This window comes from Leguminivora glycinivorella, chromosome 6 (assembly GCF_023078275.1).
Source record: "Leguminivora glycinivorella isolate SPB_JAAS2020 chromosome 6, LegGlyc_1.1, whole genome shotgun sequence".
In the NCBI taxonomy this organism is placed as follows: Eukaryota; Metazoa; Arthropoda; class Insecta; order Lepidoptera; family Tortricidae; genus Leguminivora; species Leguminivora glycinivorella.
This window is the reverse complement of record NC_062976.1, coordinates 22820548-22837227: the sequence shown is the minus strand read 5'-3', so window position 1 is coordinate 22837227 and position 16680 is coordinate 22820548. Positions and strand designations below refer to the sequence as shown.

Sequence of the window (16680 nt, the reverse complement as noted above, 5' to 3'; positions counted from 1 at the left end):
TATTCCCGCCGGAACTGTTATTGTGCGGTCACCCTAATTCCTTCGCGAGTATGGTATTATCTCATACGCCGTGGCTTGCGTGAGCGACGGTCGCGCGATGTTCGCGCGACGGCGATGCGACGTATACGAAATCAAACCTTATCGATATGGAAGTATGAGACGCGACGGCGTTATTGTTCCGATGATAGGACGAAAGAAGTTACAAATTATTTAGCGTTTCGTTACAAAACTTTTTAACCCCCGAAAACGACGGGGTATTATAAGTTTGACGTGTCTGTCTGTCTGTCTGTTGGTCTATCTGTGTGTGTGTGTCTGTCTGTGGCATCGCAGCTTCCGGATGAACCGATTTAGATTTAGTTTTTTTTTGTCTGAAAGCTTAGTTAGTCGGGAGTGTTCTTAGCCATGTTTCATGAAAATCGGTCTACTATCTCGCGGTCGGGGGTTTTTTCAAAATTTTAATTTTGTGGTTAGGTTATTTATACATAATATGAATTAATTTATACTATGTTCATTTTAAATGTTTCAAGCCCGTATGTTCTTAAAGTCTAGACTGTTAAATTAAAAAGAACTACGCAATCTACCTATCAAAATAATATTTGCTGCTGCCACACATAATGCTGCTTTTCTTTGGGTTTCGACAACTTATCTGCAAGGGTTTAGCTGACGCTAATTTATCTGTCAAAGCGTATGAAATTCTTTCGTTTTCTCTTGTCAGAAATGACTTTTGGCTAGGCTAATGTACGACACTTGGGATGATTTCTGCGACGTTTCTACGGCGTTTCGATTCTACGTTCCCATTCGGCTAGCACGTTTCTGCGGCATCTGTCATTCCATACATTTTGTATACTTTCGTTGGCGTTAGCGTTTTGTTATCGTACTACGAAATGGCATTCGGCTAGGCCTCCTAATTAGGCAAAATAAAAAAAAATTTAACTAGGTCGACCCATTTCAGGAAAACTGGAAGACTTGCCAACTAATCTTTGACTGACTAAATAATCCATACTGTAACACCACTAACATGATACCACTAGCGCCATCTTGTGCTGAGTAGCGGAACTTCACCTTAGAACGCACATCGCGAATATAAAGACACCGAGAGATGGCGCTGACGACTAGATAGATGCCGCTAACGACTGTGCAACACCGAAACTATAAATAGGGACGGCGATTTTGTTCGTCATTCGATCTTCAGCTGATCTCTAGTGTAGACGGTTTCCCGGCTCTCTAGTTTAGATCACTACTGAGTGTTGCGTACGGTTCCCGAACCTTCACTTAGTACCCGGTGTATCTAGTTGTACCGTTAATTTAAATAAAGATACGAACTTGCTATCCGGTTAGTTTTACTACTCGCCCTACGCCCGAGCCCCGGTTACATTCTGGCGTACCAACGTTCGGCCAAGGACATCCAAGCTGGCGGATTCCGGGAACGAACCTTCGATCACTCCCAAATCAAGACCTTCGCTGCGAGTGGGGCTGAGACCACGAAAACTACACGGACCTTCAAGCAAGAAGAAGAAGATGACTCAGAACATATCCATGTCCACGGAGCAGTTACAGCAACTAGTGACGTCACTTACGTCGGCGGCACTTCAAGCAGCAGCCGGTGGAGCAAGGAATACCACGGCCTCGTTTGCGAACGTGTCGTTCTCTTATGACGGCACTAGAGAGTCAATGCGTCTTGAAGAGTTCCTGTCAGCTGCTTCAGTCTATAAGAAAGTTAATGATATGTCAGACGAAGCCGCCATCATGAGTCTCCCTCTTGTATTAAAAGGGGAAGCTTCAACATGGTGGCAAGGCGTCAAAGAAGGCATTAGCCGTTGGACTGATTTTGAGTCAAGACTACGACACGCTTTTGCACCCAAAATATCAGGCGTACAAATATTCCAAGAAGTATTCTCACGCAGGCAACCGTCAGACATGCTATCCGAAACGTTTATTGCGAAGAACAGAGCTCTGTTGACCCAACTACGCTCACCGGGTTTGACAGAAGAACTACAAATAGACGCGATTCACGGACAGCTGAATATAAACATACGCGAAAGGATACCCCGCGACTCCGTGACAACTTTCGACCAATTACTAACGGCGGCTAGGAATGTGGAACAGGTGCTACGGGAGAGGGCGTCAACAACGCTGTCTACGACCTCAGGCTCGAAGCAACCTTCCCAAGCTAGCAAGAAGCAGCGGTGTGACTTCTGTCGTGCCACGGGCCATACCGTTGAAGAATGTCGAAAGAGGATGAAGCAAATGGGTGGTCAACCTGGACAAGGCCAACACCCTCCTAAGGAGATCAAGACTGAGTCTACCCAAGCGCCCTCACCAAGTATGTCGACGCTCTACTGCTACGGGTGTGGAATGCCTGGATACACAAGAAGCAAATGTCCTAAGTGTAAGGAAGCTCAACCAGTCAAGATCGAGAAAACTGGCTTCTGCGCCCTAGACATCAACTTAGACGCTCGCCCGAGAATGCAAGTGGGGATTGCAATCTTCGATGTTGTTGGCACTGCGTTCGTTGACCCCGGCGCTAAATCTAGTGTAGCTTCATATCAGCTATACAAATGCTTGAAACAAAGACAATGTAGTTTCGCTTCACAAACTGCTAACATATCAATGGCAGACGGCTTGAAACGTCGAGAGGATGTCATGTCCATTACAGTTCCAGTAAAAATTTGTGATCGGACTGTACCCACGACATTTGTTGTACTACCGCACGCCAAAGAAAATAAGACTTTACTGGGAATGGGATTCATAGAAGATGCAGGCATGGTCATCAACATACCCCAACGTTCTTGGAATTTTGTGGAGCGTCCGGATACTAATTATGATTTCATCTTGGAAGAACCAGATAACGTATCCATGGCCCAGTTTGAACCTGACCTATACCCAGGCGTCTTACCCAAGCATACCCAGCCGACAGATCGGAAGGAACCCAAAGTCGCGACTGAAGCTCCTTCGTACAACCCCGTTCCTGTCAAACGATCTCGTCAAGTATTTGATGGATACGAACCAGAGTCACATCATTTGGACTATATGTTCGCTGACGCAGTACAGTCAATCGAAGAATCTGTCGTTACCCTGTCACCAAAATCTGAGGCACTATTCACAGGCTACACTGCGGATGATATTGACCTCTGCGCTCTGGAGGTTGGAACGGTCAAGATGGGTACTGTGACTGACGAACAGAAAAACCAAATCGAAGAGGTTATAACGAAGAATAAGGAGGTTTGCCTGCCTAGCAAACAACCAACGACTTTAATTGAACACGCTATCGATGCTGGCGACCATGCTCCAATTGCTGTACCACCCTACCGGCTATCTCCAGTACGAAGGGAACAGTTGAAAAACGAGATCGACAAGATGCTCACCGAGGGTATAATCGAACCTGCGTCTTCGCCTTGGTCCGCTCCTGCTATACTAGTGCCCAAGAAGGACGGAACCTTACGTCCATGCGTCGATTACAGAAGGTTGAACGCCATCACCGTACCGGATCTTTACCCGATGCCGCGGATTGATGACCTTCTACGTGACGCCAAGCCGACGTTTTATATGTCCACTCTGGACTTGCGCTCTGGCTATTGGCAAGTAAAGGTGCGCGACGAAGACCAGAATAAAACGAGTTTCATAACGCCGTTCGGTATTTTTAAATTCATTAGAATGCCCTTTGGTTTACGGAACGCTCCTGCTACCTTTCAGCGACTCATCGACCGAGTCAAGGCATTAGTAGGAGACGTGAGGATGTTGGCTTACCTGGATGACCTCATCATACTGTCTGAATCGTTCGAGCAGCACGTTGAGGACTTAGAAAAAGTGTTAAAGGTTCTGAAAGAGAACAATCTGACGATCAACCTGGCTAAATGTCACTTTTGCTGCAATTCAGTCAAGTATTTAGGACACGTGATCACTTCAAGCGGTCTACAACCGGATCCCACCAAGGTGGAAGCGATTACCAGCCTACCACAGCCCCGAAACCTCAAGCATTTGTTATCGTTCATACAAACCTGCTCATGGTACAGGCGATTTATTCCGAACTTCTCCAAGGTCAGCGAACCATTGACGAGGCTAACAAAGAAGAATGCTCAATGGGAATGGAAAGAAGCCCAGGAGAAAGCTTTCAATGACTTGAAGAGTCACCTTATCTCTGCTCCGGTCTTGAAATCGGCGGATGAAACCAAGCCCTATATCATAAAGGCTGATGCGAGCAACTACGCAATCGGAGCCGTCATAGTCCAGGGGGAGGGAGAAGATGAGCACCCGATTGAGTATGCCAGCAGACTCCTAACCTCCGCAGAAAGGAACTATAGCACCACAGAGCGGGAAGCGCTCGCTCTAGTTTGGTCACTCAACAAATTTCGCGGATACATTGAAGGCGGACATGTTACGTTGGTCACGGACCACCAAGCCTTGAAATGGCTATTGACGATTAAAACCCCTACAGGACGATTGGCGCGTTGGGCTTTGATCGTGCAAGCGTACAACGTTACGATTAAGTACGCCCCAGGTAAAACTAATGTGGTTGCTGATGCGCTCTCCAGACCACAGTGTGACACCGACACCTCCAGTAAATGTGAATTTTGCAGCATCGTCATAGATATGCCTACGCGTAAGCCTTCCGAAATACGCACTGAACAGTTGAAGGATAAACATATAGCCAGAATTATAAAGGCGTTAGAGACGGAAAGCGAGGATACTATCTATTGGGGCAGCAAAGGATATGTATTGAATAATGGTGTCCTCTATAAATACAGCCCAGATGGAAACGGCGACGATGCCCAACTGTTAGTTCCGGAGCATGAATGGAAGAATGTCTTAGCAGCGTATCACGATGATCCCTTAGCAGGACACTACGGCGTCGATAAAACTTATCAAAGGATATCAAGTCGATATTACTGGAAGGGTATGAGGCGCTTTATAGAGTCATATGTCAAAACATGCCTCATGTGTCAACGTTATAAGCCGACCAACCTTAAACCTGCTGGACTCTTGCAAACTACTGCAATAAATCAAAGATTTGAAAGTCTAGCATTTGACTTGTTTGGACCCTTGCCCAAGTCAGTTACAAACAAACACTGGATCCTAGTGGTAGAGGATTTAGCAACGGGATGGGTAGAACTGTTCGCGCTAGAAACGGCTAACGCCGAAACATGCGCTATGACAATGATAAACGAAGTTTTCCTTCGATATGGTGTTCCTAGACGTATTCATAGCGACAATGGACCGCAATTTGTCAGCGCAGTCATGCAGAAGGCTACTTATTGCCTGGGTATTCACCATACGTTTACTCCAGTATACCATCCAGCTGCAAACCCCGTGGAAAGGAAGAATAGAGATATAAAGACTCAACTAGGCATCTTAGTGCAGGACAATCACCCGGAGTGGTCGGAAAAGCTTGCTTGTATAAGATTTGCTATGAACACAGCAACAAGTCTAGCAACAAGTCATACCCCGGCATATCTCACTTTTGGTCGCGAACTTCGATCACCCGACGATGTCAAACATGACCTGAAGCATATCGTGCTATCTGAAAATTTTGTACCGGAAATAACTCCGAAGCTTTTGTTACTAGCGGAAACGCTAAAACAAGCCAGACAGCTTCGTCAGGATAAAGAAGAAACCCGAAAAGAACAAGCTGACAAGGCAAGACGACCGGACCCAGGTTATGAAGCCGGAGATCTAGTGCTTGCCGATACCCACATGGCAAGTCGCTCCGCCCAAGGAGTCAGTAACAAATTGATGCCACGCCGCGATGGACCTTACCTTGTGCAATCTAAGCAAGGCGCGACATCATACAAATTAGCAAATCCGAGTGAACCAGATAAGCAAGTGGGAACCTACCATACCTCAGCACTCACCCCATTTAAGGGAAACTATCAAGCCTTGCCAGAACCCCTCCAACCGATTAGAAAAAGAGGAAGGCCTAGGAAGGCAGCTGCGAAGACTACCAACAAGAGGAAGTAAAACCTATCCTACTCGCCGGGACGTCATCGTGGATAGAGGGGAGAGTATGTAACACCACTAACATGATACCACTAGCGCCATCTTGTGCTGAGTAGCGGAACTTCACCTTAGAACGCACATCGCGAATATAAAGACACCGAGAGATGGCGCTGACGACTAGATAGATGCCGCTAACGACTGTGCAACACCGAAACTATAAATAGGGACGGCGATTTTGTTCGTCATTCGATCTTCAGCTGATCTCTAGTGTAGACGGTTTCCCGGCTCTCTAGTTTAGATCACTACTGAGTGTTGCGTACGGTTCCCGAACCTTCACTTAGTACCCGGTGTATCTAGTTGTACCGTTAATTTAAATAAAGATACGAACTTGCTATCCGGTTAGTTTTACTACTCGCCCTACGCCCGAGCCCCGGTTACAATACTAATATTATAAATGGGAAAGTGTATAAGTTGAAGGGGTGTAGAGTGACATAGGCTACTTTTTGTCTCTTTCTAACGCGTGCGAAGCCGCGGGCAAAAGCTAGTTTCATAATAAATCGTGAAAGTCTAAAGTACCAACCTAACAGCGTAATAATTTTATCGCCGTCTTTTCCAAAGCAGGAAACTAAGCCCCCCAATTTATACGCCCCCATATCTCCATTTTTAGCAACTTTAAACTGACGTAGGACTGAAATTGATGGAAAGCGCGCAGAGTCATTTATTGGGCCCGATAAAGCTATGGGGGTCATTTGTTAGCTTTTGTTTCTGCACTTAGACCCCTAACCCCCAGGGGGGTTGAAAAATAGGAAGTTTGCGGCTTTTAGCTTTTGTTGCATGTTTCAATGCAGCGGTTGAAGTGGGTAGGTACTACCACAGACATAATATGTAACTCCGTATAGACGGATAAAAGAAACGTGGGTCCATCACGTGAGTTAGTTAGCTACGGTGGCCTAGATGGCGTTACATCTTTGGGGAACGCTCGGCTAGATGGCGCTAATACTTATATTTGACATTTTAACACATATCAAGCTAACAATATGGGCCAAATTGTCAAAACTGAGGTTCAAAAGTTTTAAGCTTGTGTCGAAAGATGGCAGTCTATGCACTGTGATTACACATTTTACTTTGACAGTAACTATCTATAATACTCGATCCTCTTTGGTACTACGTAAATTGGAATATAGGTACTTAGGTATAATCCTGGACAAGTAGTTCAGTAAATGAATGATTGTTAAGAGACACTGTTTTAAACATTCACGATTATTACACACTTACAGTTCAAGTTATTGATAATCGAAACCAAGTGCGGGTAGTTCGAAAAACTCGCGCTGCTGTCAGAAGATGTTGATGTCATTTCAAGCCAGTCTTTTCGGAGACCACGGGGACAACGCCGTCCCTGGAACGTTGGAGGTCAGTTTATTAGTTATGTAGTCATACGCGATTAAGTCCCGATTTTAAAAATAATTTTGAGTGTTAAGAGGTGTAGAGGGAATGGCTGGGAACACAATTTTTGACCCTGTAACTTTGTTGGGACTAGATAGGAGATAAACATATCAAAAGTCCCAGACCATAGCGCTTCCGCTTGTTTAAAGGTCCCGTCGCTTGTTTATAGTCCAACTTATTAAATAGAAATTGAAATCAAAAATAACTACTTACTATCCATGTCTTTCTTATAATTTTCTGATGCCTTATTTCGTGCATGGTATACCTAACTCATGTAACAGTATTTATAGTAAATTACCATACGATACAAGTGCGGAAGAAGGAAGCTCGAAACGAGTTACGAATTTCCTTTTCGATTTATCGCCACTCTTTTCGAACTTCCCGTTTTAGGTAGGTAGGTACTATTATTTTAACGAGTTGCGAATCACCTCTTATTCTAGAAAGTTCTAGAAAGTCATTACACGTTATTGTAAATGTATGTAGAAACATTTTTTCACTCCTGTGTGGGCTGTGTGCGTAGCCGAATGGCACAAACGCTCACGAAACGAAACGCTCGTCGATATCTATCTCTATCGCTCTTGCGTATTGGCGCGACAGAGCCAGACTACCTTTCGCGGCGTTTCGTTTTCGTTTCGCGTCACAGAATAATACGGCACCACAGGTACTTAAAGCAATACAGAAGTCTTTTTCTATCAATTTTATTCTATCGCTGCACACACGGCACTTCCTCTGAATAATATCCCCACTACACCATTACCTAGTTACAATATTCTAGTTTCCACTCTTTTCAAAATAAGAAGCAAAGTCCCACTCGAACAAGCGCCTCTACTTTCTTGCAAAATGCAGCCAAATAACATAAGACTAGCTAGACTAATTCAATTCAATTCAATTCAATTTATTTAATAAAATGTAAAAATGTAACATTACAGGAGACCTAAATCATTACATTTCTTAAAGTAAAGTACATACAGCTTATTTGACAAAATAACATTAATGATAAATACATTTAAATAGAATTCAGTACGACGAACATGTAAAATAATAATAATAAAAATGAAATAAAAGCACAGTAAATTAATATTAGGTCAAACTTTCGCATATCTTCAAACATTCACTCTCAACAACCGTCCAGCCATCCGCAAACACATCACATGAGTGCTGCACAGCACCGAGCTTATTGAGCGCGTTCATCTACTTCACTACTAAGTACTCATATTAAAGAGTTCCTGCCAGTGAGTAAGGATTCCAGAGCTCAACGAAGCGAGAGGATGCGCTGTGGAGTGTGCCGCGCATGTAACACCTTTGGATTCGCAGGGATCCATATCCTACGGAGACTGCTAACCATCAGGCGGACCGAATGCTTGTTTGCTAACAACTTTGCGTATTTTCTACGAGTTTTGGTAAATTAATTATCTTATTTGAATTGGTTTTCATGCCATCTAGCGGAATGTTTTGTAATTATGACGAGAGACACCACATTCGCGTGTAAAGTAGTTTTTCCACAATGTATGTGTTTAGTTCGGCGTACATCACACAGATGGCGCTGATATAAAGAATTTACAAATAATTGACTTTATATTAATGTGACGGCTGCTATTTTATTTTAATATTTGCATTAGCTAAATAAATTAGTCGAAAACATTAATAAGTCTATCTTTGCAAATACTGCAGTTATAATAACTTAAACCAGATCAATGTGGAAAAAATATGCTTTTCCACTAAAGAAAATGATTTATATTATTATACATAATAAATAACAAATAAAAAGTCCATAAGTACCACGGGTAGCACATAAGAAAAATGTAAAAAGATAATTTAATGCGACCGTGACAGGACTCGAACCTGCAATCTTCGGATCCGAAGTCCGACGCCTTATCCATTAGGCCACACGGTCCTTGCAGGTTGAAGGCGAAAATACTATTCAAATACTAAAATAATCGATCAGAACACATTAGAGTGGAAATTGTAGCTGTAAGTTTTTTTTTTAACCGACTTCAAAAAAGGAGGAGGTTCTCAATTCGACTGAATGTTTTTTTTTTTTATTTTTTTTTTGTATGTATGTTACTCGATATCTCCGAGAATTGTGGACCGATTTTCAAAATTTTTTTTTTGATCGTACGGGTATAACCCCGAGATGGTCCCATTGGCACCAAGTCGGGGTCTGATGATGGGATCCTGGAGAAATCGAGGGAACTCTTCAAATGTTATAGGCACATGTAATGTTTTTAGTGTATTTTTCAAAGGTACACCAGTATTTACGCCTGATGGTAATAATTTTATGTGGCTGAGCTGATGATGGAAGGTCAACTCCTCAATGGTTAGGAGTTAAAGGATAATTCTTTCACTAGTGTGCATATATTCGGACTGATACATGTAATATCAATAGGAACCACTAAAAATCAACAAATAAATAAACTTTTTAACAAAAAATAAAACCGCCTTCAAAAATAAGCGCGTTACAAAACACGGAGAAACTAAAAAGCAAAAAATAATAAACCTTTGAATTCAGATTTCTTATCGTATTGCAATAATCTAAACATCCAAATTATAAACAAATCAATTATTTTTGGAGTCGGTACAGCCTGCGTATGGTTGGGTGGGGCAAACAGGCAATAGCAAGGCGACGAACAGGTCTGGTACCGACTACAAAAATAATTGATTTGTTTATAATTTGGATGTTTAGATTATTGCAATACGATAAGAAATCTGAATTCAAAGGTTTTTAACTTCTGTGTAGATAAGTAAAGTTACCGGTATGGAGATTAGATTAGATTTTTTTTTACATTCCATTATTACTAGTATCCCTTGGTAGTGTTTCTTCCTATTTAACTTTTTTAAATGTAACCTTTAGTTACAAATAATATACCTATTATTTACAAAGGAATTTAACATGTCAAACAATGGCGTAAGCAAGGAGAATATAGCAATATTCTCAATTATGGTTTAAGAATTATTAATTAATTAGTTATAGCTAGTTTTATTAAACGAAAATAGCTTCTACAATATACAAATCATTGTACAAATACACTACAATAGGTATAAAATAAATGTAGAATATTCACCACATGTAAATGAACTGCACAACACAATAGGTATGTTTTGCTCAACTAGAAAATCTCACAATCCTTTTACTCACTGAGAAAATAATCACTTCGGTTGTAATCGCTATCGCTCCTCTGGAAGATATCACTTTTTTAATATTTTATTTAATAAAATATTTACTTAGTTACTATTTATTACGTTTCAAATTGTGGTAATAAAAATCATGAAATAGAAAAATGTTTGCCATCATGTTTTTATGGTTTAGCGCCATCTACCGTTAAACACAGTAACTACTTACAAAATGATGAAACTCAAGCAAAGATTACTGCTCGGTTGTATACTCGCTTGCATCGTGAATTAGTAACGCTCATGAAATTATATAGATGGCGGTTTAAACAAAACGCAAATTAGTTAACTGATAGCTACAAAGAGGGCAGTAGTGCGGTCTGCGGTCAACTTAGCCATTCGTGCATTCGTTCGTTTATAAAGTGGAATAGAAGAATAATTTGGGAACATTGCACATAATATTGTAAATACAAATAGTTTTGATATTTTTACTTTTGATTGCACATAATATTGTAAATACAAATAGTTTTGATATTTTTACTTTTGATTGCACATAATATTGTAAATACAAATAGTTTTGATATTTTTACTTTTGATTTTGGATGAATTGGATGTTTAATCATAATTCATATAGTCATACCCTTGGTCATACTATGTTTAATCACAAACACTACTTTCGGTTTGGACAAAATCAAGAGCGATTTGATACTGGGCTAAGTAGATGGCGCTGTTTGCAGCTTGGAAGTGGCCAAAATCATATTTTCCCCAAATATTTTTGTATGTCTTTATTTTTTATAACAACAAATGACATAAGTATTTCTTTATTTTAAAATCATGATATCACGTCAATACACATTTTGAAAAAATTAAATTTGTAGGCATCATCAGTGTAGTTTTGATAGTATTTAATAGTTCTTAGTATGAAGTATGTAAATCCTATATAAATAATCCTTGGTCAATTTTTTTTTCTCATTAAGTATATTATTATGATCGTAATGGCAATGGCCTCTAGATTTTGACTTTTTTTTTATTCTAAAAAATATAAATTGAATATCGTCACTACTTTTAAAAAACCGGCCAAGAGCGTGTCGGGGGCCACGCTCAGTGTAGGGTTCCGTAGTTTTTCGTATTTTTCTCAATAGTACTGAACCTATCAAGTTCAAAATAATTTTCCTAGAAAGTCTTTATAAAGTTCTACTTTTGTGATTTTTTTCACATTTTTTAAACATATGGTTCAAAAGTTAGAGGGGGGGGGACGCACTTTTTTTTCCTCTAGGAGTGATTATTTCCGAAAATATTAATATTATCAAAAAACGATCTTAGTAAACCCTTATTCATTTTTAAATACCTACCTATCCAACAATATATCACACGTTGGGGTTGGAATGAAAAAAAATATCAGCCCCCACTTTACATGTAAGGGGGGTACCCTAATAAAAGATTTTTTTCCACTTTTTATTTTTGCACTTTGTTGGCGTGATTGATATACATATTGGTACCAAATTTCAGCTTTCTAGTGCTTACGGTTACTGAGATTATCCGCGGACGGACGGACGGACGGACGGACGGACGGACGGACGGACGGACGGACGGACGGACAGACAGACATGGCGAAACTATAAGGGTTCCTTAGTTGACCACGGAACCCTAAAAACTCGTATCTCACGCTGTTCCTCAAAGTTAAAACGCAGTAAGTCTATATGCATTCCATACATACTTACTACAATTTTCTTTTCATTGACAGACGAAGATACAAGTTTTTTTAAAAGTAGTGACGATATGCGAAATAGGGATACAGCATTAAATTAGTAATCAATAGGTGCCGTCTTCAATTATCCAACGAAAACTATAAATATCTAGTTCATGTACCTACAAAGAACAAAAAAAGCGCAAGACTTTCGATCCGGAGGTCGCGGGTTCGAACCCCGGCTCGTACCAATGAGTTTTTCGGAACTTATGTGCGAAATGTCATTTGATATTTGCCAGTCGCTTTCCGGTGAAGGAAAACATCGTGAGGAAACCGGACTAATTCCAATAAGGCCTAGTTACCCTTCGGGTTGGAAGGTCAGATGGCAGTCGCTTTCGTAACACTTGCCTATGCCAAATCTTGGGATTAGTTGTCACAGCGGCCCCAGGCTCCCATGATTATGTACCTACAAAGAACTTGATATTTTTTCAGTGTCACAACGAACTTCAAAACAAAAATAAACCTCAAAAGTCTCAAAACGCAACATCTTAAGCTACCCCACAATATGAAACGACCCCGTACTTGAGGCCCTCAATCATTAGTCCAATTTGTGCACTCGATGCCCCACACGAGGACCTCTAAACTCATTCCGACTTGCACCTATCCGAAGTACAAGACCAGTATAATTATATCTTCTCTCCCGTACAAAAGTAAAGTCTATGTAGGTCAGTTTATACTGGTTCTTTGGAGAATTCGATTCTCGTGTAGAGTAGCTGTGCCTCTAATGGTCTCAAGTAGAAATTTGGCTGCGAAAACGTTTTCGTACTTGAGAGGCTTAGTTATTTCAATTTTGTTGCATTAGACGGAATGGACGGAATAGGCTCTAAGTCAAATATTTTTTAGGAATAGGTACCTATCTACTTAATTTCTACTTCTTCTGTCTAGATATACCTGACTACCTGTCAGGTATATTTAGTCTTTCGATCAGCATGTCGGCCAACGAGCAGGTGAACTAGCTGCTAAGAAGCGGTCCTCGTCGCCCACGGACATAGGCAACGTCATACTCTTGAGAATCCAAAATTATGTATCTAGCACAGAATATATAATTATCTAGAGGAAACCGTTTGACTCCCATCTCCTATCAAGGGCTCAAAAAAGTCTTGGGTTTTATAACTCGTAGGTAGACTATAAGTAACAGGTACAGAAGGGTCTCCTATCTAATCTATTGGTTACAGAATGTATTGTTTGTCCACATTTCCGTTAGTCGTAATTTTTTTTTTTTATAAAACAAACCTAACCTATCTATAGATGACTTTAATGAAAAGCTTGAAAGGTAAAACGTTTCAGAATTATAGGCTACTTGCCTCATACCCTACTCAAACCAGCTTTTTGACTAGTGGAAATCTAGCCTATTGAATAGCTAGAACGAACTAAGAATCCAACTACGGGTAAGCGCGCCGCGCCGCCAGACAATGATATCGATCCGGTCCGCTGGCATTGTCCGATACGTCAGCGGTTCACAATTTAGAGAATATGTGTAAGAATAGGAATTAGGAAACTATAAATTCTATTGATAGATTAGATAAGTAGGTACCTTTTTATAATATACTACTTTATACTACGTCGGTGGCAAACAAGCATACGGCCCGCCTGATGTAAAGCGGTCACCGTATCCTATGAACGCCTGCAACTCAAAAAGTGTCACATGCGCGTTGCCACCTTATTAGAAACTAATCGTTTCGTTTAATATATCGATGCGTTTTCAAAATATCCTCTTTTCAAACTTTTGTTTTGTTAACCCCCCACGCAAAAACGACGGGGTGTTATAAGTTTGACGTGTCTGTATGTGTGTGTGTGTCTGCCTCTCTGTCTGTCTGTCTGTCTGTTTGTCTGTCGGTCTGCGTGTGTGTCTGCGTGTGTGTCATCTTAGCTCGCGAACAGATGAACCTTTTTTGTTTGAAAGCTGAGTTAGTCGGGAGTGTTCTTAGCCATGTTTCATGAAAATCGGTCTACTATGTCACGGTCGGGGGTTTTTTCATAATTTCAATTTTGTGGTTAGGTTATTACGTCAAATAGCGTTAACAATGTCCGAATTTTTGTGATTAATAGACGGGCCATAATTTTAAGTTATTTATCGTATGGCATATACCGTTTCTCTACTTTTATATGTTTAAAAAGTCAGACTGCAGATACTCGATTGCAGTCGTCGACAAGGTCTTAAGATCTGCCAATTCTCCGCTAAATTTGTTGATGGGGCGCTCAAAGACAATGTGGTGTACTGTCTGATCCGGGTCGCCACATTGGCATTCCGATGACTCGCGCCACCCCCATTTACACCTACACAATTTTAAGTTGATCACATAGTATAGTAATCCATGGATTTAAGTACTCCTAGATTAAAAATATGTCCTTGTGTGTTTTGCGATGGAGACGAGTTGAGCCTCGGGATCGATTTTTGAATATCGAACACACCGTTTAAAAAGTCTGTGGAAAACGACGTTCCTAATGCTATTTTTGAAAAATTACGGTTAGTAATTTTAAAACTAGTGGTAATGACTACTAGTTTTCAATTCTGTTAGTAGAATTTAAATCGCTAGTAGTGGAGATATTATACGAATTTCACGCCATCTATGTGTGGTGCGTTATACGCGCGTTCTTAGGAGGTCGCATTTTAATGTATGGGATGGTATTGTCTTCTTATATTTAATCTATGATTTAAGTAGAGTAGGTTGAGGTTCAATAGGTAGGTACAGTCAGCCAAAAAAGTGGTTTACCACTTTTCGACCTTATGTTTGAAATAGAGTCGAAAAGTGGTAAACCACTTTCTTGGCTGATTGTACTTCAACCTACTCTCCGATTTACTTTACATTTTAGGCCAACAGGATCTGAAATGTAAAGCGATTAAATTCGTGTTCAAAAATGGTAGAGCTGTTATTTGGTTACTACTTTTTTACGACTTGGTATGTTTAAAAAGGCAGAAAAAGTACTAAAAAAACACAGGTGAGTCTTGCCATACGCACATAACGATTCTCATCTAATGGTCCTAAGATAATGAATGTTTTCATCATTGACGAGTATCTATTTTGCTATTTATTTCAAAGCATAATATAAACTACGAAAAGACTGCCACGAAATAGTATGTTATACAATCGGGATATATACAAAGCTTTTCAGTCGAGTACCATGTTTAGGCCACGAAGATTGCTGAGTGGCCTAATAGTACGGCACGAGAGTAAAAAGCTTAATTATATCACTATTGTATACAATACTTTTTCTATGAGTCATTATCTTCATCATCAATGGACGAATTATATTATCATTCAAGTTAAAATTAATGTTAATGGCGTCGTTCACCGTTGTATCAACATCGAATTACCTAGCAACCAATTGTTTGTAATAACCGTCTCTGATTGGCCGATAACGCGGCAGATAAAAAAAATGTATTTCAAATGCAGAAAAATTTGCCAGGTATCGCAAATTAGTATAGAAATTGTATGAAATTCTATTTTTGAAATTATTACAGTTAACTAAAAGTCAACTATATAATGAGATTATTATAGTTGAGTTGGAACTGCCATAGAGTATCCAACACTGAAAAGTTAGCACTTATAGTTTAGTCTGTGGTGTCCTAATTGACAGATTACAGTCGACGAGTAGAAAAAGAGTTCTTATATTTTACTTCACACATACTTCGACCAATCAAATCCCTCTAAAAACAAAATATTTCAGCACACACGCCCCACCCCTACACAATGGGCAACAATGAGCCATACAAAGCGCACAAAGGGACCCACTGTCTTCCCATTGTACCGAACAATGCAAGCCCCGCCCCCTGCTTTGTTTCATCTCACCGCGGCCACGCGATTGGCTGAGACCTTTAGCCTAATTGACCACCCGTAGTGAAGAATGTTTGAAAAAAGAACGTATCTTTTGAGCTACCCACTTAAGATTCCACAATCAATCGACTTTCAACTCAATCAAAGGAGTTTATAACTCATTTTTTAATGTCTGTATTGGAAGTGGTAGCAGATGTTTTGAAGGCAACCGGCAGCTTTGATCGGTTTTAAATTGACAGTTGTCTATGAATATGTTTTTTTTTCTGTGGGTTGTTTATATGGCTGCATTGAAGGTTCGATATTTTAGATGTTTGGTGTAATAAATGTTTTAGTGATGACTCTACGTACGTACCCATACGGTAGTATAATATTATAGAGAGCATTTTCATGTAGATAAGATATATTCTCCACATAATTTATTACGTATAAAATCTTTATTTTGGATACCCAAATGCACGTTTTCATTTCAAAATATGTACCTAGTATGAGTAGGGGTAGGTACATGTTCATCTACATACATATCGTCAATACTTTGAAAAAATCTCGTATCTCACGCTGCAAATCCTCAAAGTTAAAACGCATTCTAATGGTTATATGCATTTTTGATTTACATCTTACAATGAACTAATTTTGAATCTTTTTTCATTGACAGATATCGAAAAAAGATAAAAG

The 16680-nt window shown here is 40.2% G+C and overlaps 1 protein-coding gene and 1 non-coding gene across 2 annotated transcripts; one reads left to right on the top strand and one right to left on the bottom strand.

The window, feature by feature from the left end:
* The first annotated feature begins 1009 nt into the window (after nucleotides 1-1009).
* On the top strand, nucleotides 1010-4780 carry LOC125227069. Its single transcript, XM_048131261.1, has 2 exons — nucleotides 1010-4558; nucleotides 4746-4780. Exons 1-2 carry the CDS (start codon nucleotides 1519-1521, stop codon nucleotides 4778-4780), a joined length of 3075 nt encoding a protein of 1024 aa, XP_047987218.1. The 5' UTR covers nucleotides 1010-1518.
* A 4418-nt stretch (nucleotides 4781-9198) lies between these two features.
* On the bottom strand, nucleotides 9199-9271 carry Trnar-ucg. Its single transcript has one exon. It is a non-coding gene; the product is annotated as a tRNA-Arg (tRNA).
* Between the last annotated feature and the right edge of the window lie 7409 nt (nucleotides 9272-16680).

Bases quoted from the DNA above. Each gene is read 5' to 3' on its own strand.
- LOC125227069 (XM_048131261.1), top strand. From the start codon at position 1,519: ATGACTCAGAACATATCCATGTCCACGGAGCAGTTACAGCAACTAGTG. The intron at 4,559-4,745 runs GTAAATGTGAAT...CTATAAATACAG, and splicing joins GTGTGACACCGACACCTCCA to CCCAGATGGAAACGGCGACG.